The sequence below is a fragment of the Oncorhynchus nerka genome, linkage group LG15, assembly GCF_034236695.1.
Source record: "Oncorhynchus nerka isolate Pitt River linkage group LG15, Oner_Uvic_2.0, whole genome shotgun sequence".
In the NCBI taxonomy this organism is placed as follows: Eukaryota; Metazoa; Chordata; class Actinopteri; order Salmoniformes; family Salmonidae; genus Oncorhynchus; species Oncorhynchus nerka.
The window spans coordinates 7,508,503-7,530,153 of record NC_088410.1 but is presented as its reverse complement, the minus strand read 5'-3'; the positions used below and the strand labels follow the sequence as shown (position 1 = coordinate 7,530,153).

Below are 21,651 nucleotides of genomic sequence, written 5' to 3'. Positions count from 1 at the left end.
GGAACGGTTTCTCAAAACCATCTTATGGCTAAATTCTTCGTTTGAACCATTGGATGCCTTAAGATGCGTTTGGAAACCGGGTCCAGATATCCAGGTTCCTCCTCTTCCTCCTTTTTTCGATGTAACAGTAATCTCCTCCCCCTCCTCTTTCACGCCATAAACTGCATCTTCCTCTCTTTTACTGTGACATCATCCTCCTCTTTCACTCTGAACGCGTCCTCCTCTTCTTTCACAGTAACACTCCCTACTTCTTGTTTTACTGTGATATCTTCCTCGTCTTTCACTCTGAACGCGTCCTCCTCTTCTTTCACAGTAACGGCCCCACTCCTACTTCTTGTTTTACTGTGATATCTTCCTCGTCTTTCACTCTGAACGCGTTCCTCTTCTTTCACAGTAACGGCCCCACTCCCTACTTCTTGATTTACTGTGATATCCTTCTCTTCATTAGAAGGAGAGTAGCTTAGTGACCGCATGGTCGGGGATGTTAGCTAGCTAGGCTAATGCTAACTTAACCAGCCCGCTAGCTGAATAATAACAACAACACCGTAAATATGAAATTAAATCGGATAACTAACTAGACGATAGAAGTGGGTTTAAAACACAGTGGCTAATATACACTAAAGCGTCTAAAGAGCTTTATTGGTTCGGCTATTTTGTCTAGCAAGCTACCGAGGTGTCTGACTAACTGTTGCTGCTGTTGAAAGAAGCGTTCCGTCCACTAGATTATACGTCACACCAACAGCATAACCATAAATTCCCAGACCGCCATCTGCTGACTGGAGTGGGTAACGCAGTTGAGTAAAATGTAGATTTTATCTTCAGATAACAAGTTAAAGTGTAGGAAGAATGAGTTTTTAACTCACCAGTGTAACAATACAGTGTGGTTAAAGACTTAGTAAGCTAATTGTAATCACTTATGGTTACCTATAAGAACAAACAGTTATGTTTTTGCGTTATTACATATTTATTAACTTATTTTGTGAACTCTTCCAAACTACCCACAATGCAGTATTTATTAAATATATGGATGATCTTTATTTAACTGAGTTTGTTCCAGTGTAACGGTGAACAAATTCATTATTTAAAATAAATCCTCAGAACGATGCTGGGCAATTCATTTAAGAACAGTGCCAATCAGACCTGTTGATACAGCCTGGATGTGAAAAGGTATAGTCTGGGTAATCCACAGTGAGATTTATGGAGAATTTGAAAATTGAGTGGTCCTGGGATAGAAATGTATAAAATTGACATTACATCATTAAATCCACCTTTTAAATCATACATTAGCAATTTATGTTTTAGTAACTACAGTTGTTGGTTTGGTGTCAAGTCAGCCTCTCTTTATATGTTATTTGCCAAATCTCTGTTTTCCATGTGGGTTTTATGCTAAAGATCCCTCTTTCAAGTTGGTATCTAACTGGAAAATGCATCTTCTTTTAGGAGTGCTATTTTTACCCTGTCGACTACTGATCATTCATCCACACTGTGTGTCTCATCAATGCAGGTCATTTATAACAAATGTATAAAGTACATGTTTTATAAACTCATGAACACCAGCGAGTTTATCAGCCCGGTTTTGTTCGTTTAGGTGTATTATACTTCTTCGCCACCAGAGGGGTCTTTGAGTAATATTTCAGGTTAATTTGATAATTTTTTTATACTAAAATGGATGACAGTTTATTCTGATGTAGTGAATATGAGACACATGGAAATAATGTATTTATTTTTATTATAGTAAATTAGGAATTAGTAGGAATTGTTAAATCCACTATACGATCACAATGACTTTGATAGACATTTCAACTGTTTTTTTGTTAGTATATTACAGGGCAGATTAATGTAGAATTGCTGTGGGAGTGGTATTTATATCCCGTCACTACTGATCATTCATCCATACTGTGTGTGTCCCATCATTGCAGCTTTGGAAATAAATTAACTATCCATTCATTGCTCCTTCCTGTGTTGACTCACTGACTTGAGGGACCAGGATGGTCACACTAGGTCGATATCTAACTCAAGCTTCACCTCATTTTTTAAATTTTTTGTATTTCACCTTTATTTAACCAGGTAGGCTAGTTGAGAACAAGTTCTCATTTGCAACTGCGACCTGGCCAAGATAAAGCATAGCAGTGTGAACAGACAACACAGAGTTACACATGGAGTAAACAATTAACAAGTCAATAATACAGTAGAAAAAAGGAGAGTCTATATACATTGTGTGCAAAAGACATGAATAGGTAGGCGAATAATTACAATTTTGCAGATTAACACTGGAGTGATAAATGATCAGATGGTCATGTACAGGTAGAGATATTGGTGTGCAAAAGAGCAGAAAATAAAATAAATAAAACAGTATGGGGATGAGGTAGGTAAAAATGGGTGGGCTATTTACCGATAGACTATGTACAGCGGCAGCGATCGGTTAGCTGCTCAGATAGCAGATGTTTGAAGTTGGTGAGGGAGATAAAAGTCTCCAACTTCAGCGATTTTTGCAATTCGTTCCAGTCACAGGCAGCAGAGAACTGGAACGAAAGGCGGCCAAATTAGGTGTTGGCTTTAGGGATGATCAGTGAGATACACCTGCTGGAGCGCGTGTTACGGGTGGGTGTTGCCATCGTGACCAGTGAACTGAGATAAGGCGGAGCTTTACCTAGCATGGACTTGTAGGTGACCTGGAGCCAGTGGGTCTGGCGACGAATATGTAGCGAGGGCCAGCCGACTAGAGCATACAGGTCGCAGTGGTGGGTGGTATAAGGTGCTTTAGTGACAAAACGGATGGCACTGTGATAAACTGCATCCAGTTTGCTGAGTAGAGTGTTGGAAGCAATTTTGTAGATGCCATCGCCGAAGTCGAGGATCGGTAGGATAGTCAGTTTTACTAGGGTAAGTTTGGCGGCGTGAGTGAAGGAGGCTTTGTTGCGGAATAGAAAGCCGACTCTAGATTTGATTTTCGATTGGAGATGTTTGATATTCTCGCTATACACCAAGTCACTTGGCTCTGTCATAACCTCACATGGTCTCTCCTATCATTGCTATGCAGACGACACACAATTAATCTTCTCCTTTCCCCCTTCTGATGACCAGGTGGCGAATCGCATCTCTGCATGTCTGGCAGACATATCAGTGTGGATGACAGATCACCACCTCAAGCTGAACCTCGGCAAGACGGAGCTGCTCTTCCTCCCGGGAAGGACTGCCCGTTCCATGATCTCGCCATCACGGTTGACAACTCCATTGTGTCCTCCTCCCAGAGCGCTAAGAACCTTGGCGTGATCCTGGACAACACCCTGTCGTTCTCAACTAACATCAAGGCGGTGGCCCGTTCCTGTAGGTTCATGCTCTACAACATCCGCAGAGTACGACCCTGCCTCACACAGGAAGCATTTCGCAGGTCCTAATCCAGGTACTTGTCATCTCCCGTCTGGATTACTGCAACTCGCTGTTGGCTGGGCTCCCTGCCTGTGCCATTAAACCCCTACAACTCATCCAGAACGCCGCAGCCCGTCTGGTGTTCAACCTTCCCAAGTTCTCTCACGTCACCCCGCTCCTCCGCTCCCTCCACTGGCTTCCAGTTGAAGCTCGCATCCGCTACAAGACCATGGTGCTTGCCTACGGAGCTGTGAGGGGAACGGCACCTCAGTACCTCCAGGCTCTGATCAGACCCTACACCCAAACAAGGGCACTGCGTTCATCCACCTCTGGCCTGCTCGCCTCCCTACCACTGAGGAAGTACAGTTCCCGCTCAGCCCAGTCAAAACTGTTCGCTGCTCTGGCCCCCAATGGTGGAACAAACTCCCTCACGACGCCAGGACAGCGGAGTCAATCACCACCTTCCGGAGACACCTGAAACCCCACCTCTTTAAGGAATACCTAGGATAGGATAAAGTAATCCTTCTCACCCCCCTTAAAAGATTTAGATGCACTATTGTAAAGTGGCTGTTCCACTGGATGTCATAAGGTGAATGCACCAATTTGTAAGTCGCTCTGGATAAGAGCGTCTGCTAAATGACTTAAATGTAATGTAAATGTATATGAGTCTGGAAGGAGAGTTTACAGTCTAGCCAGACACCTAGGTACTTATAGATGTCCACATATTCAAGGTCGGAACCATCCAGGGTGGTGATGCTAGTCAGGCGTGCGGGTGCAGGCAGCGAACGGTTGAAAAGCATGCATTTGGTTTTACTAGCGTTTAAGAGCAGTTGGAGGCCATGGAAGGAGTGTTGTATGGCATTGAAGCTCGTTTGGAGGTTAGATAGCACAGTGTCCAAGGACGGGCCGGAAGTAAATAGAATGGTGTCGTCTGCGTAGAGGTGGATCAGGGAATCGCCCGCAGCAAGAGCAACATCATTGATATATACAGAGAAAAGAGTCGGCCCGAGAATTGAACCCTGTGGCACCCCCATAGAGACTGCCAGAGGACCGGACAGCATGCCCCACATATATACCCCACTGGACAATCCTCCTCTGCAATGCTTACATCTTCTGGTTTGACAGGAAGAGGGTAACAGGATACTAAACCCTTAGGTTGCAAGATCGGTTCCCCGAGCTGACAAGGTACAAATCGTTCGTCCTGCCCCTGAACAAGGCAGTTAACCCACTGTTCCTAAGCCATCATTGAAAATATGAATGTGTTCTTAACTGGCTTGCCAAGTAAAATAAAAAAAAATAAAAAATTGTGTTGACGACCGGCTCCCTCCTAGTCAGGTTGTGTCGACGACCGGCTCCCTCCTAGTCAGGTTGTGTCGACGACCGGCTCCCTCCTAGTCAGGTTGTGTCGACGACCGGCTCCCTCCTAGTCAGGTTGTGTCGACGACCGGCTCCCTCCTAGTCAGGTTGTGTCGACGAAGGTTGTGTCGACGACCGGCTCCCTCCTAGTCAGGTTGTGTCGACGACCGGCTCCCTCCTAGTCAGGTTGTGTCGACGACCGGCTCCCTCCTAGTCAGGTTGTGTCGACGACCGGCTCCCTCCTAGTCAGGTTGTGTCGACGACCGGCTCCCTCCTAGTCAGGTTGTGTCGTCGACCGGCTCCCTCCTAGTCAGGTTGTGTCGTCGACCGGCTCCCTCCTAGTCAGGTTGTGTCGTCGACCGGCTCCCTCCTAGTCAGGTTGTGTCGACGACCGGCTCCCTCCTAGTCAGGTTGTGTCGATCGACCGGCTCCCTCCTAGTCAGGTTGTGTCGACGACCGGCTCCCTCCTAGTCAGTCAGGTTGTTGTCGACGACCGGCTCCCTCCTAGTCGACGACCGGCTCCCTCCTAGTCAGATTATATTGACGACTGCCTCCCTCTAGTCACTAGTGTGTCTTATTTATTTCATCAAACAGCGTGCTTTAAAGCATCATATGTTCAGTACATATAGATTTTATAAAAACAAGTGGGGCGATTGATAGAAATTACAGATGACTCTTGGTTGACCGTGGATCAAATCCAGGCTGTATCATAACCGGCCGTGATTGGGAGTCCCATAGGGGGGCGCACAATTGTCCCAGCGTCGTCCACGGTAAGCAGTCATTGTAAATAAGATTTTGTTCTTAACTGATTTGCCTAGTTAAATAAAGGTTACATTTAAATAATTTAAAAAAATAGTGATTCATTGACAAACCATATTTTACAAATCCGTCAAGGCACCAAAACAAAGGTTTCAAACCAATTCATGAATGTAATTGAATCTAGGTATGTCTTGCCTTTAATGTAAGGGCATGAACAAAAATGGCTGACAATGACTTATCAACAGCTCTAATAATTTGCCCTCACAGGAAATCTACACTGGCAATTATAGAACATACTATGTAGCCTCAAAATCTGTTTAAAAAAATAATTTTGACCTCATGGATGGCCAGTCCTTGTATTCATAGTGTAGTGAATTCAGGGGATAGCCCTGGGCTGAACTCAAACCTGGGTCCAGCGACTGTCAAGCCAAGATTTCTGAACTTCTTGATGAGGTCACTGGGTGTTGGGTTACGGTTGCTACAATAGCCTTCTCTAAGAATGTGAGAGTGGAAACACTTCTCCTTCCCCCATCCCTCAGCAGTTCACCAAACCAAGCCTCTGGGCAGCCATTTTGTTGCTGTTTAAAAAACCCACACAACCCAGCAATCTGCAGTTCAACCAATAACAAATCTGTCATTCCACCACCACTATCCTATATTTGTGTTGGACAAGTTTGCTCACCACCAGAAAACAACTCCCATTTTACATTATAATCAACTACAATGCTTCACCTTGTCCAATATAAACAGTGTCTACTGGCTATCAACAATTAAAAAGAAAAAACAAACACGCATTTCTAAATAATAATATACAATCGTATCTTTTCTCATTTTTCTTTCTATAGAATCCTAAAACTCACTAGCTTCTAGAACTCTCGTCCCCTTGGAACGAGCCCAAACAAAACTAAATCTCAAATACAGGAAAAACGTGCAGTCAAAATAAATTGTGATCCATGGCAACTCACTGACTAAACGGAAACATTTGACTGCCCAGTATCGGAATAAAGACAATTAGAATTTGAATGTTGTCAAGAAATACTGGAGTGATGTCAGATTGTTAATAAAATTGATTATAGACCAATTTATTATACTGTTTTCATGTGTGTATATATATACACACACACACATCTGCAACAATTATCATATTACATGCATTTTTTCTTCCACTTGAAGAAAACAGCTCACTACATTTTGAAGTGCTGCATGTTGATTAAAGTGGGTCACCAACACAGGAAGTGGAACACAGCTCTTTTTTTGTTAGTCACTTTTTGTTTAAATAATACTCTTTCAATTCAGAGCCTGGATTTCCCCTGAGGTTAATATCCATATCATGCTGCAATCAATTGAACAGGGTAAACAATAAGGTAGAACATCATTAAAACACTCCTACTACAATGTTAAAACATTCTACATTGTGACATTGTGACACATTGTGACATCATTAAAATACTCCTACTACAATGTTAAAACATTCTACATTGTGACATCATTAAAATACTCCTAAACTACAATGTTAAAACATTCTACATTGTGACATCATTAAAATACTCCTACTACAATGTTAAAACATTTTACATTGTGACATCTTAAAATGGTGTACAATGTTAAAACATTTTTGACAGATTGGCTTATGAGTGAAAACTTCTTCATGATCATGTATTTTCTGATGTTTGATCAGAGATCTTTTATCAGATGTATCTCTTGTCACATTGATCACAGCTAAAAGGTTTCTCTCCTGTGTGTGTTCTCTGGTGTGAAGTCAGCTGGCTAGATGTAGTCAAAACTCTTCTCACATTGATCACAGCTATAAGGCTTCTCTCCTGTGTGTGTTCTCTGGTGTGAGGTCAGAAACTGGCTAGATGTAGGAAAACTCTTAGATCCCCCACATTGATCACAGCTATAAGGTTTCTCTCCTGTGTGTGTTCTCTGGTGTACTGTCAGAATGCTAGATGTAGTAAAACTCCTCCCACATTGACCACAGCTATAAGGTTTTTCTCCTGTGTGTGTTCTCTGGTGTACTGTCAGACCACTAGATGTAGTAAAACTCCTCCCACATTGATCACAGCTATAAGGCTTCTCTCCTGTGTGTGTTCTCTGGTGTATTTTTAGTTTTGATGAAGATTTGCAACCTTTCCCACAGTCAGAGCAGCAATGAGATTTCTTCCCTGTGGGTCTCTGCTGGTGTTTCTTGAGGTGTTTTGATTTGGAGAGACTCTTCTCTGCCCTGTCAGCATCATGAGGTTGTTGAGGCCCCCCAGAGGATCCACGATAGTCAGGTCTCTCTCCTGTGTGAACAAAAAGTCAGACAGGTGGTTTAAGGCCCACAACAGCAAAAATACACTGTAAAAAGGTGATGCCAACAGCGTAGCCATTATGTTGTTCAAACAATGATGTCTGGAATGAATGTGAATTATTTGACATTCGTCTTAAGACAGTCAAGTGAACAACAGTCATATTTTGTCTTGTTTTCCCATTAGTGGTAACATCGACGATTGTATGCAAGAAATACGTTTTTAAAGTTGTTGAAATCCTAAGCAGTGTGCCAGACAACTTTTGGTCTCCAATATAGGCACCTTTCAGTAGGTCTATGTTGTTGTTAGGTGAAGTTATGGGTCCTACAGTAGGTCTATGGTATTGGGATAACTAGCGGTTTCCGCATTAGCATGGAGGAGTTTCTGCAACCAAATTGCGTTTTAGCAAACAGAGGGCGATGCACCTATTTGGGGATGTCTGATAGTATTTACGCACCACCACTAATGACTTGTGGAGCTTCTCAAAGTATTTTTTTCTTCACCACAAACAGCAAGTAAACAAAGTCTTACAAATACTTTAAAGAACTATTGATTAGAGTAAAATATTTCCAGCTCTCACTCTTGATAACCACTCGACATGAAAGGGAAAAAATGTAATGCTCTGATCCAGCGGAAATGTCATACAATACCTGATTACTTCTTATCCCTTTCACAAATAGCCTACAGCTGTGTCTGTCCCAAACTCACTGGTGCAGGAAACTGAGAGCCCAGAATATTTTATACAATGTTGCTATCATGTTGTTTCAGACAGACCTAGGTGATAGAACTTTAAACAGTGTATCAACTATGTAGACAGGCCATGCTCAGCCAATGTGATTTATTTTTATCTGGATATTTTCTAGATGTTTTTATTTGTTGGCTTTAGGTAGGCTATTTTTACATAGTTGGCAATGGCAATAAAACATTATATAAATCTAAATAATGTTTATTTCTATTTATATAGAATATAGATTAGTCACAGACAATGATTTTGAGATACGATTATAAATTAAATTGTTCCAGTAAAATGTGAATATGAAAATCATAACTGGCACCAGATCAGTAGAAATGGTCAGATAAATTTGCACTCCAAATGGAAAACGTTGCCGACTGCTGTTGTAGTCTATTACTGAAAACTTCAGGAGCATAACGTCAGAATTTAAGGCCAGCAGCAGCGGGAGGAGGAAGAGTTTTTTTTCTTATGGTTAGGCTATTTTGATCTCTGGTTCCCTCAAGTCATTTGTGTGTCTCAATTATTTAGTAAAAACGGGTGATTAATATGTTGATTATGTAAAAATATTTGCTGCTCTGTGGTGTGTAATGAGGAGCAACCAGACACTTGGACGCATTTATGAAATTGCTTATTCCAGTTACTAATAAGCATGCACCCATTAAGAAAATGACTGAAAAATGGCATGGTTGAGAAGGATGAGGCAAAAGGAATGGCAAATAAGTCTGGCTGTACAACCGATTGGCAAACGTCCTGCAAATTGAGAAATCATGTGACTAAACTGAATAAAAAGAAAAACGACAAAGACAAATGACAAAGAATGATAGTAAAAAGCTTTTGAGAACCTTACATACGATTTTGGGAAAAAAGGCAAACTCTGCTCCATCATTAACTGAATCAGATGGCTCATTCATCAAGCCCACTACTTTCATGATTTTTTTCATTGGCAAGATTAGCAAACTTAGGCATGATATACCAGCAGCGAATGCTGACACTACACTTCCAAGTATATCTGACCAAATTATGAAAGACTTTAGAATTCCGTAAAGTCTGTGTGGAAGAGGTGAAAAAATTACTGTTGTCTATCAACAATGATAAGCCACCAGGGTCTGACAATCTAGATGGAAACTTACTGAGGATAACTTACTGATACCAGGATGTGTACTCCAAGCATGCGCTGACCAACTGGCAAGGGTCTTCACTGACATTTTCACAACCTTGGTGTCCACATTATAGGCTTAGTTAACTGGTGAACTGTTGAAATCATGGAAACATAATGACGATTCTGATTCTAGATTTGGAATAGAATGTACAGCACCTTAATTATATTGTTGTTTGACATGACTACCAATTAATAAACCAGGGAGGAATTACTGACAGAGTAGGAGCATGGTGGAGACATTCAAGAAAGGAAAATCAGGAAGGGAAATGACAGCAAGTAATGGAGACGAAAGGGATAACAAGTTGGTGAAGCAACAGATGTGCTGTAATGAAAACAATATAGATGCTACTTTGAGAACACAAACTCTCACATCTTTCACAGCACAGAGTGAGGGAGTCCAGGGGATGACTGGAGGAACAATGGAGGAAGAATTGTGGGATTCTCTTGTCGTGAGTACAGTTGTCGAGACTGCATGGAGGAATGTGAAGAACAGTCACTAACTTAACCTACATGTACATATTACCTCAACTAACTGATGCCCCCGCACATCGACTCTGTACAGTTGTTAATACTGAGTGGACGATGGTGAAGAATAGTGGAGTGAAAAGGGCTAAAGTTGGTAATGAACAACAGTTTATGGTCAGAGTGGGAATTATCAGCAAGGATGTTTTTTTGGGGTGACCGGTTTGCGGTCTCAAAGATGGTGAAGTGGAATCGGTTCGAGTGACCAGGAGCGGTATGATGCTGATTGTGTGTCAACAGCGCAAAAGGAGAAAGCTTATTGTGGTTTAGGGTAACATTTCAGGTAGATGCATGTTGATTAAAACAAATGATAGACTGAAGGTTTTACTGTGGTTTGGTGAAGTGGTTCTCCCATCTTGTGTAAAACCTGGGTAAGTGAGATATACAGAAGCCGCTGCAGTGTTACAATTGTAAAAAAGGTTGGACATGTGGCAAGTGTTTGTTGAAGGAATAAATATGTCAGTCAGATGAAGCATGTTGTAATTGTGATGGGAATCACGTTCCCGAGTTCCCAGAGTGCCCTGTACGGATGAATGATGTCACAGTAGCTAGGATGATCAGGCCCATCCAGCAGGTATCCTATGTGGAGGCAGTGAAAATAGCTGAAGGAGTAGAGAGGAGAAGGTAGTGGATGTCCCACAGTCTGCAGTGAAGCCATGCAGGAGAAGGATCCCAACAGACAAATAGTGAAAGAGGTGGACTTTGTTGCGTTTATAGAGCAAGTGAAAAATTGCATTAATAAATTATTAGCAACCTTCATCTAAAACTAGCAGTTTCATTAGTTTGGAGGAGTTTCTACAACAAAATTGTGTTTGCATTTGCCCTCACTGCCGCAGGATAAATTGCATTAATACTAAACTAATAAAACATCTAAGAAGCTAGAAATCATTGTGAAGGCGGCAAACAGATTTCTGGATCTCCAGGACTTCAGACAAAATGTTACAGGGAGAACTGAATGAAGAAGTTCCCCCTCCCAGGTTCCTGAACCTGTGTAGGGATCTGAATAGTACAATTTTTGTTTGAAATTCAGGGTATTGGAGTGAATTTGGTTCATGTTTATTTTACGTAATTAGTATGATTTGTTCATCCCATTTTGTTTTGCGTTTTGGTTATTTTTTACAACCCCGTACAGTAGGTGGCAGCAATACACCTGATGAGTGTAGTCTGACTATAAACCTCAGAGAAGAAGACATGGTGTTGGAACCAAAGTGTTGGTCAGTTGTTTCCAGTTGACCCCTAATTAGATGTTACATTACATGTTGTTTTCTTACTTCATGTAGCCTGCTAGCTAACCAACATCTTCATACTTCGCTTACTCCTCTCTGATAAGATACCGCTGCACAAACATGCTTATCTAGGCCTACAACAGCACTGGTACCAGGCAGTATTAGCTAGCTACGTTTGCTTTGACTCTTAATAATAAATTTAGCAAGCTAGCTAGCCCGCTAACTAGCGATTAGCAGCTAACATTATTTGAGCAACACCTTGCTAAGAAAAGACAATCTTTCACCTTTAATGTAATGGCATGAAAAGAATTGCCAGAATATTATACAATGACTTATCAACAGCTCTAACAATTTGACCCCAACAGGAAATCTACACTGGCAGTTATAGAAAGACCCATTTACTATATAACCATTGATTCCACTGATTCTTGAAGAATATAACTTATAAATGCCTCAAATGTTTCAGCCGTATTACCCCACCAGAAACCAAAACATAAGCTCGTATAACACCACTGTTTGTAAACTAATACTATATGGCTGAGGAGTAGGGTCGATCCAAGCGTTCTGACCTCACAATGACAGTAAAGCACCCAAGCTAACTGGCTAACGTTGGATAGCTTGCTAGACACAAATCAGAGAAAACCTCACTCTTACCATTTTACTTGCTCTAGCAGAGCTGGTTAGGCTGTTTTCATGTTTTCCAGAGCGTTGGTGACTAACTGTGCTGCTGGCAACAAATTAATTTGAGCTTTTTTGCAGATGTTTACTGACACCGGCCATATTCAATGGGTGTTGAGCGTTATTAAATTCATCAGGTATTCTGCTCTCTAATCAAGTCAATAAACATTGGGTAGTTAGTTAGAATATAGTTACTAAACTGGCAAGTTTGATGTATAAGTAGCCAACTAACGTTAGGTAGCTAGTTAACATACCGATACATACTGCTGTAAAGATATGCTATGCGTTTTGTAAGGATAGTGTAGCTAACATAACGTGTCACGTATGCATATATTCCCCCATTTTCTTCAAATCTGAAAACGTTGAAGCCACGCCCATTTCCTGAAGAATTGCATTATGGGCCCTAAAGTACTGCGTGTATATGTCATATTTTGGTGAATTTAGTACGACATCCAGGTCTTTAGCATACTAACTACATCATACTTTAATCAGCCAACTATATACTCCATTAACATCACATAGTACAGTTAGTATGAGTATTCTAACACAGCTCAGGTGTCTGGGCAGCCAACTATATACTCCATTAACATCACATAGTACAGTTAGTATGAGTATTCTAACACAGCTCAGGTCTGCAGTTCAACCAATAACTGGGCAGCCAACTAGAACTATAACTCCATTAACATCACATAGTACAGTTAGTATGAATTCATAACAGACCTATGTCTGGGCATACCATCCATGATATCAACATTATTAACATCACATAGTACAGTTAGTAAGCTCAGGTGGGCAGTATTCTAACACAGCAAATCAGGTTCTGGTGTCTGTGCCAACTATATACTCCATTAACATCAAATAGTACAGTTAGTATGAGTATTCTAACACAGCTCAGGTGTCTGGGCAGCCAACTATATACTCCATTAACATCACATAGTACAGTTAGTATGAGTATTCTAACACAGCTCAGGTGTCTGGGCAGCCAACTATATACTCCATTAACATCACATAGTACAGTTAGTATGAGTATTCTAACACAGCTCAGGTGTCTGGGCAGCCAACTATATAAAATTAACATCACATAGTACAGTTAGTATGAGTATTCTAACACAGCTCAGGTGTCTGGGCAGCCAACTATATACTCCATTAACATCACATAGTACAGTTAGTTTGAGTATTCTAACACAGCTCAGGTCTCTTTAAACTATATACTCCATTAACATCACATAGTACAGTTAGTATGAGTATTCTGGGCAGCCAACACAGCTCTCAGTGTCTGGGCAGCCAACTGGGCAGCCAACTATTACTCCATTAACAACATAGTACAGTTAGTATGAGTATTCTAACACAGCTCAGGTGTTGGGCAGCCTTTTTTTTTTTTAAACTAGGTTGCCCCTTTAAAAAAGCCACACAACAATCAATCAACCAATCTGCAGTTCAACCAATAACAAAGCTGTAATTACACCACTATTTTGGTAATAAGATGGATGGGGCTGGAGAAATGTAACTACTCTCAAATTCATAGACAGACCTATGGATGCAAGGACTGACCATCCATGATATCAACATTATATGTTGAGGCTATACAGTGTTGGTTTACATTGTTTCTAAACATTGGAGTAAAAAAGCTTATTTGGTGATCTGATGGGGTAAACAGTTGAACTAAGCTCATAAGGCATGCGTTATATTCTTCAAGAATCAATGCCTATAAATAAATACATTTAAAAGTCAAAATATGGATGTAGTAATTGCAAATTTCCCCTTTAAGACCACACATCAGTTCAACAACCGCAGAGTCTGTGCTTCTGTTAAGACAATACTTACTAGTGTTAATCAGGGCCGGTTCATCGTTAGAACCATCGGACGCCTTAAGATAAGTTTGGGAAACGGGGCCCAGACATCCAGTTTCCTCGTTCGACATTGCAGCCGACAGTGCAGGTGGCTGCTGACTGCTGACGGATTAACTACAGGAGTTTAACTTTTTCCACCTTGGTTTACTGTTAGTTGGGTTCTAACTGGTCTCCGGTAGTTAGTCTCTTTGACCATAACTTAATTTCTCACCCCTTCTGGCTGTATGAAAGTTAATTTCCCCTCAGGCACATTCATTTGTTATTTTATATTATGAAGGTAATATGTTTCAAATGTACTTTTCCCCACCTCTTTACATTGCTTATGCATATTCAGTGGCCTGACCCACCTCTTTTTCATTGCTTATACATATTCAGTGGCCTGACCCACCTCTTTACATTGCTTATACATATTCAGTGGCCTGACTCTTTACATTGGTTATACATATTCAGTGGCCTGACCCACCTCTTTACATTGCTTATACATATTCAGTGGCCTGACCCACCTCTTTACATTGCTTATACATATTCAGTGGCCTGACCCACCTCTTTACATTGCTTATACATATTCAGTGGCCTGACCCACCTCTTTACATTGGCTTATACATATTCAGTGGCCTGACCCACCTCTTTACATTGGCTTATACATATTCAGTGGCCTGACCCACCTCTTTACATTGGCTTATACATATTCAGTGGCCTGACCCACCTCTTTACATTGCTTATGCATATTCAGTGGCCTGACCCACCTCTTTACATTGCTTATGCATATTCAGTGGCCAGACTCAAATTCCGAACACAATGCCCATCCTGGTAGATCTGACCAGAATGCAGTTTGGAGTGATCAGATGACAGAAGTCACATTTAGGGTGCCAGGTGTAACTGAGGCTGTAGATGCTCCATATCCATTACTTTGAGTGTTTTATATAATATGAATAAATGGTGTTAACCACACCTTCAGCAGGCTGGAAAAGTGGGATTGATCCATTTGTCTGATTTTCATACTAAGAGGGACCAGGAGTCTGATGATTGGTCAGTCATTGGGTTCATTTGTTGAAATCAAATCAAGCTTTATTTATACAGCACATTTCAGACATGGATGCAACACAATGGATTCACAGGAAAAAACAATGAAAATAAACAAAAATATTCAGTACACAAATATAAAAAATATATAAATATAATATAAAAAACAGAATAATAACAACTGAAAGACTAATGAACATTAAGGAAATTCCATTGATTAAAATATTAATTGGATGCAACATCCAACCCAAAATATAAACTTGTTTTTTAGGAGGGGTTTTGAAAGACACAGGGGTGTCCACTGAAAGTTGACTAGTAACAACAACTGGGACATAAGACACCCACCATGAGACCCACTAAATCTGCCCAAGAAGAGGGAAACAAAAGAAAAACCCACACCAAAAATAATTTATTTACAATCAATACCATTCACACTTTACAAAATCATATCTCTCATTCATTCTTAATTACTTACTTATATTTACAAAACCAAATCACCAAACACCAAACAAAAACAAACCTCAGGGGAGCATCGTCCCTCCCCGTCATACCTAACCAATACCTAACCCTTTCCCTATCTCCCCTTCCCTAATCTATCCCCTTACCAAACTCACTCTAACACTCCCAGCCCTAAACCCCCTTTCCACCTCTCCCGTGCCGCATGCTTCCCCCACTTCCTCTCCTCCCTCTTCATCCTCCCCCTCAAATCACCTTCCACCCTTCTCACTATCCCTTCCACCCCCAATCTCTCCCTGTCTTGACAAAATTCTTCCTGGCTTCCCACAGTCCCTTTTAAAGAGACTCATGAGAAGCCAGAGCAGAAACCTGTCCCTATCCGTTCCCTTTGCTCTCCCTACGCCTCTCTCTAGCCTAGCCCATGTCAAAACAAAATCACTCCTAACCACACCTAGCATCACCCGTGCCCTAGCCCAGACTAGTCCGGCAAAGGCACAGTCCCAAAAGACATGGCGCACAGTCTCCTCCCTGCCACAAGAGGATCTTGGACAGGTGGGGGATTGCACCAAACTATACCGGTACAAGATGGAACGTACCGGCAAGCGCTTATGAAGGCTCAACCAATTCAGGTCCTTGAGCCCGTTGTCCAGGCCCCGCGCCTGCACTCCCTCCCAGACCACTGACGAGATGCCCGCTACAGGCGCAGGACTCCCTGCCTGCCTGACCTCCTCGTACAGGTGCCTGTGGTCTAAACCTACTCGGGCAACTTCAACCTCGGGTGCGCACGCAGCCACTTGGCCGCATGGCCAAAGTGCCACGGCAGCTGTTCCGCCCGAGGACCCGCGTTAGACCACACCATTACGCTTCTCGCCTGGTACGAGAAGAACACCCGCAGGAGGTAACCGGACGGTGTATCACTGGCTGAGCAAGCTCCGCTAACAAGAAAGAAACAAAAATTGAGTCCAGCTTGAGGGGGAAATGTGGTACCCCCTACCTCCCTCCCCGATGGGACAGATCATGCGTGCCCTGGCGACCCACTCGCACCTGCCACTCCACATAAACTGAAACACAAGCCTCACTAGAGGCCTCCTCAGACAAGCCGGCAATGGGTAGATGTATGCCAAATACAAAAGAGACGGCAACACATCCACCTTTAGGACCAGGACTTTGCCCATAAAAGACAAATACCTAGCCTTCCACATTGCTAGCTTCCTCTGTACCACTGCGATACGCATGTTCCAGTTTAGCGTCGCTGAGCCGGAGGTCTCAAAATGAACCCCGAGAATCCTCTGGGCCCCTACACAGAGAGATAACCCCCCAGGCACATCCGTTCTACCGCGCCATCTTCCGAAAAACTTGACGGAAGACTTTGCATGGTTCAGAACTGCTCCCGACGCTCGGGTAAAATCCCCAAAGATGGCAAGGGACCTTGTCAGGCACGAGTCCTTGCACAACAGCAAGGAAGTGTCGTCGGCGTACTGCGTCATCTTAACACGCAGCCCACCACTTCCAGGGATCAACAAGCCTTCCACCCCTGTGTCTGCCCTAATGGCAGCCCCCAGAGGCTCCATGTACAGTATGAAGAGGAGAGCCGAGAGTGGGCATCCCTGCCTGACCCCAGACGAGAGGTCAAAAACGTCACCTAAGTGACTATTTACACTAACTCGACACCCCGCTCCGACATATAAAGTACGGATCCATCCTATAAACTTCTCCCCAAATCCTAATCTACCTAACACCCTGAATAGAAAAGATCTATTCACGCGATCAAAAGCTTTCGCCTGATCTAGCGCTGCTACCATTAAAGGCAGCCCTCTATCTTCGACCCAAGCGATGGAATCCCTGATCAACTGTAGGTTCCATCTTATAGAGCGGCCCTCTACCCCGCACGTCTGATCCTCGTGGACGACGTAGGGAAGGGCTGTGCGCAACCGGTCTGCTAAAACCTTTGCAAGAATCTTGTAATCTACGCACAGCATGGTCAATGGCCGCCAGTTGCCAAGGTCAGTTGCTTCCCCCTTCTTATAAAGAAGTGACAGCACACCAACAGCCATTGATCCCCCGGGACCCCCGTCTCAAGGATGGCCTTCAAGACTTCGAGAACCACTGGTCCAAGTATACCCCAAAACTTGAGGTAAAACTCAGCCGGCAGCCCATCCATCCCAGGCACCTTCCCTTTTCCCATCCTCCTAAGAGCGCTCTCAACCTCTTCTAGTGAGATCTGGGCCTCCATCACGTCTCTAATGTCCTCTGGCAACCGCCGGGACAAGTGTTCTAAAAACACATTTCCCTGCTCTACATCTATTTCCCTTTCCTTAAATAAACCTTGGAAATGATCAGTTGTCACCCTGACCATTTCCTCTGGTTTACTTACTATACTACCATTTTCTTCCCTAACTCCATGCATTACCTTCCTACTCTGCCTGGCCCTAACCGACTTAAAGAACATCGCGGAACAAGTCTCATTATGTTCTAGAAAGCCACTATGCGCACGCTCCAGGAAAGCTCGAGCCTTCTGCTCCTGCAGCTCCCTGAGCTGCGCCTTTAGGGCTGCGAATCTCTCCCAGTCAATCGACCCGCCGAGGTTGCCTGCCTCGTACTCGAGTTCAATTAACCTTTGGATACGATCCACCTCCCTCCTTTCCTCCCTTTTTTTCCTTCTACAATATCCTATTATAAAAGCCCTTATCCTCCCCTTAACTAAATCCCACCACTCTAACACCCCCTCGCACATAGACCGGAGGCCGTCAAGCCTCCGAAAGAAACAAAAAATGCGTCAACGAAAGCCTGCTCCTCCAGTATATCCCGATCTAACTTCCAGTACCCCCTACCGAAGAGGCAGACTGGCGACCCCACCTGCAGGAACACCCCGTCGTGATCCGTGAAGAAAACAGGCAACAGCCGCCCAGACAACTGACCCAAAGACCTGGATACAAAAATGTAGTCGAGCCTCCGCGCAACCCCCTGGAGTTGCGCCATGTAGGACCGACCATTGCCGGAGTAGTGTGCAGGCCACCATCAACCAGACCATGGCAAGCCATTAGCCCAGAGATGGCACCTGCACTGCTATCACCGCCTACCCCTAAATCTATATTAAAGTCTCCTCCTATCACCAAGTGCCTGTTTGTAACACACAGGGGCGCCAGACAGTCCACCATCTCCCTCCTGTCTGCCGCCACCTGTGGCCCATACACCCCAATTAACCTATATCTAGCTTCTCTAAACTTAACATCTATCCCCAAAACTCTACCCTGCATTATTACAAAAGTGTTCTCTATTTTAACCTCTCTATGCCCACACAAAATCCCTACTCCTGTTGAGTGCACCCCTCCTATGCCCCAAAAAGATTCCCCCTTATCCCACTCCCTCTTAAATCTACACACATCCCCACCATCCCTCAGGTGAACCTCCTGTAAAAAACAGAAATCAAACCCCACACCCTCTAAATAACAAAAACCGCCCTCCTTTTAACATTATTCCTTATCCCCCTAACATTTAGACTAAAAAAGAAACAGAACTATTCATTTAATTATTAACAACAAATAAAACCCCAAAAACCAAAGAAAAAACAGGAGACTCACCCAATGCTCCCCTGGTCCATCTCCACCGGCGGGGACGTCCTCTCCACTCCTGACGCCCCCCGTCCTCCATCCCAACCCATGACCCAGGCAGTGTGTTGGGTCCTCCCTCCCCACCCACCATCCCCCCTCCCTGTTTGCCTCGGGGCTGCATGTAGGGGACCCCATCTCCTCAAAGAGGAGTTGGGATCCTTCTAGCAAACAGCCCACCGACCCCTCACTGGAGTCATCCACTAAAATGCAAGGGGCTGAGGCAAACAGGGAGGACAAATTACCCTCCCCTCCCCCGCCACTCTCTTAGCCCCCCCCCCTCCCCCTCCACACCCCCCCCTCTCACTACCTGCCAAACTTCCCCTCTTCTTCCCCTTCTTCTTTGGTGTAGGAGGTAGCGGGGAGACACAACGTCCCATCCCCGCTAACCCCCCACCAATTCCCTTGTCTCGTCCTCGAGGAAGCTTGGCAGGCTGTCCCCCCACTCCTTCCCCCATCTCCCCCTCCCACCCCCTCCCCTCCCACCTCCACACCTCCCTCCGTCCCCGTCACTGTCACCGTTCCCTCTTCCACTCCTTCTCGCACCACTGTCCCCTTCTCCCTCTTCTCTGCTCCTTCCCGTTCTTCCGCCTTCTTTTTCTTCTCTCTCTTCTTTTTCCTTCGGTCCATCTTCTCTCCTCTTTCTTTTCGCCTCTTCATTCTTCCCTTCTTCGTCCTTCTCCGTCCTTTCCCCTGTGCCATCCGTACAATCCGCATGCGTCCTCTCTTTCCTCCCCCCCATCCCCCGCTCCCCCAGCTGCAGACGCGTATGACCTGTGACGAGCCGGGCAATCACGCCACAGGTGTGCTCTGAGCCACACCCGTGGCAAGCCTTGGGCTCGTCACATTCCTTGGCCTCGTGCTCTTCCGACCCACAAAATCGACACCTCTTGGCGCTGCACGAGGCCAGGATATGGCCGTAGGCCATACAACGCCTGCAGAACGGGGGCTGACGTGCGTAGTAGAGTGTTCCCCTGTCAGCCCCCAGGGAGAACATCGCCGGAGGATGGAAGTAGCCATCCACACTCTTCGGGGACTCCCTGAGTAACGCCTGGAAACCTCTCTTCCCGTTCCAGAAACCCAGGGAGTCCCTGAGGTACCTCGCTGAGGAGACATTGTCCATATATCTCCCCAGAAAGGCCCTCACCTCTTCATCCTTCACATGCGGATTGTACATGGTTACGGTGACCACCCTGAAGTTGTTCTTCGCCAGGCTGGTCACCGCATAATGGCACAGGGGTCCCGTTTTCTCCGCTTCCTTTGCCATCTTCATTACTCTCATGTTTTTCTTCTTTGTGAAACGTCACATCGAAAGCCTTCTCATTCGGGTTCCCTTGAAGGCAGAGCACTTCCTTCACCTCTATCCTGAGGCATCCCATCAAAATGGTCCTTCCAAATGTCTCTCTACTCCACGGTTCCATCTCCTTTTCAGTCCAGGCAAATCGTAAGGTATTTGCCATACCAATCCCGGAACCGATCTTGTTTGCTTGTATTGATTCATTTTCAAAAATAAGCTCTCTTCAGAAAGAAGCTTCAACCTGAAATGAAAAACATCTTTAATAGGAAACGGTGGAGCAACTAAAAGGTGTTGACTCTCCACATCTATCAAGACAACTGGAGCACTGGGCCAGACACTCTTAAATAGAACCTGGACCAGCTCAGGTGAAACACCTTCCCACTAACGAGATGGACAAGCCAGCACAGGTGTAACACATACTGACTAACGAGGTGACACCAATCAGTGCGTCCTACGTGCTAACGAGATAGACGTGCTAAAGTCCAACCTCAAAACATAAATGGAAAAACCAAAGCCTGTATCACCTTCCCCCTTAAGACAACAAACATATCCTATATTTTTGTTGGACACGTTTGCTCACCACCAACAGAAAACAACTTCCATTTCACATTATAATCAACTACAATGCTTCACCTTCACCAATATAAACATGGTGTCTACTGGCTGTCAACAATTAAAAACAAGAAAAAACACCTATTCCTAAATAATAATAAACAATCATATTATTTTTTTCTCCTTTTTCTTTCTATAGAATCCTACAACTCACTAGCTTCTAGAACTCTCGTCTTCCTAAAACTCACTTGCTTCTAGAACTCTCGTCCTCTTGGAACGAGCCCAAACAAAACTCAAATCAAATTGTATTAGTCACATGCGCCGAATACAACAGTGAAATGCTTCCTTACGAGCCCCTAACCAACAGTGCAGTATCAATACGGAAAAGAATAAGAGATAAAACTCCAAATAAACACGCTGGCTCAACGCAAAACACAAATCTTTTTGACTGCCCACCCCAGAGATAATCAGCAACCAAGTTTTCCTTACCACGGACTGATTTCAAGAGGAAACTCCTGCGATATCCGTAATAACTTTCCACCTCACTGCGGAGCTTCTCTCTCTTTTCAGGGTTCACTAGATAGGCATGTTGTTGGATCTGGGCCCAGTCCCCAATATCATGCTCTAGAACATTTGGTTTGGCACATGTGAGAATTAACCCTGATATTCTAAAAACAGGGCAACAATGTCAATATAATTGTACCAAAAAATTGTCATGTTGGTTGCATGAATAAATATCACTACCAAATGTTACATGAAATGTAAATATGAA

The 21,651-nt window shown here is 43.8% G+C and overlaps 1 protein-coding gene across 1 annotated transcript in view; it reads right to left on the bottom strand.

The window, feature by feature from the left end:
- LOC135560318 (zinc finger protein 625-like) overlaps positions 1 to 20,297 on the bottom strand; it is an 80,653-nt gene extending 60,356 nt beyond the window's left edge. Inside the window, exons 1-2 of the mRNA XM_065002175.1 lie at positions 19,739 to 20,297; positions 19,004 to 19,168 (exon numbers count right to left, since the gene is read on the bottom strand). Coding sequence (XP_064858247.1) covers positions 19,004 to 19,168; positions 19,739 to 20,297 — 724 coding nt within the window. The remainder of the gene's footprint in view (positions 1 to 19,003; positions 19,169 to 19,738) is intronic.
- Positions 20,298 to 21,651: the final 1,354 nt, after the last annotated feature.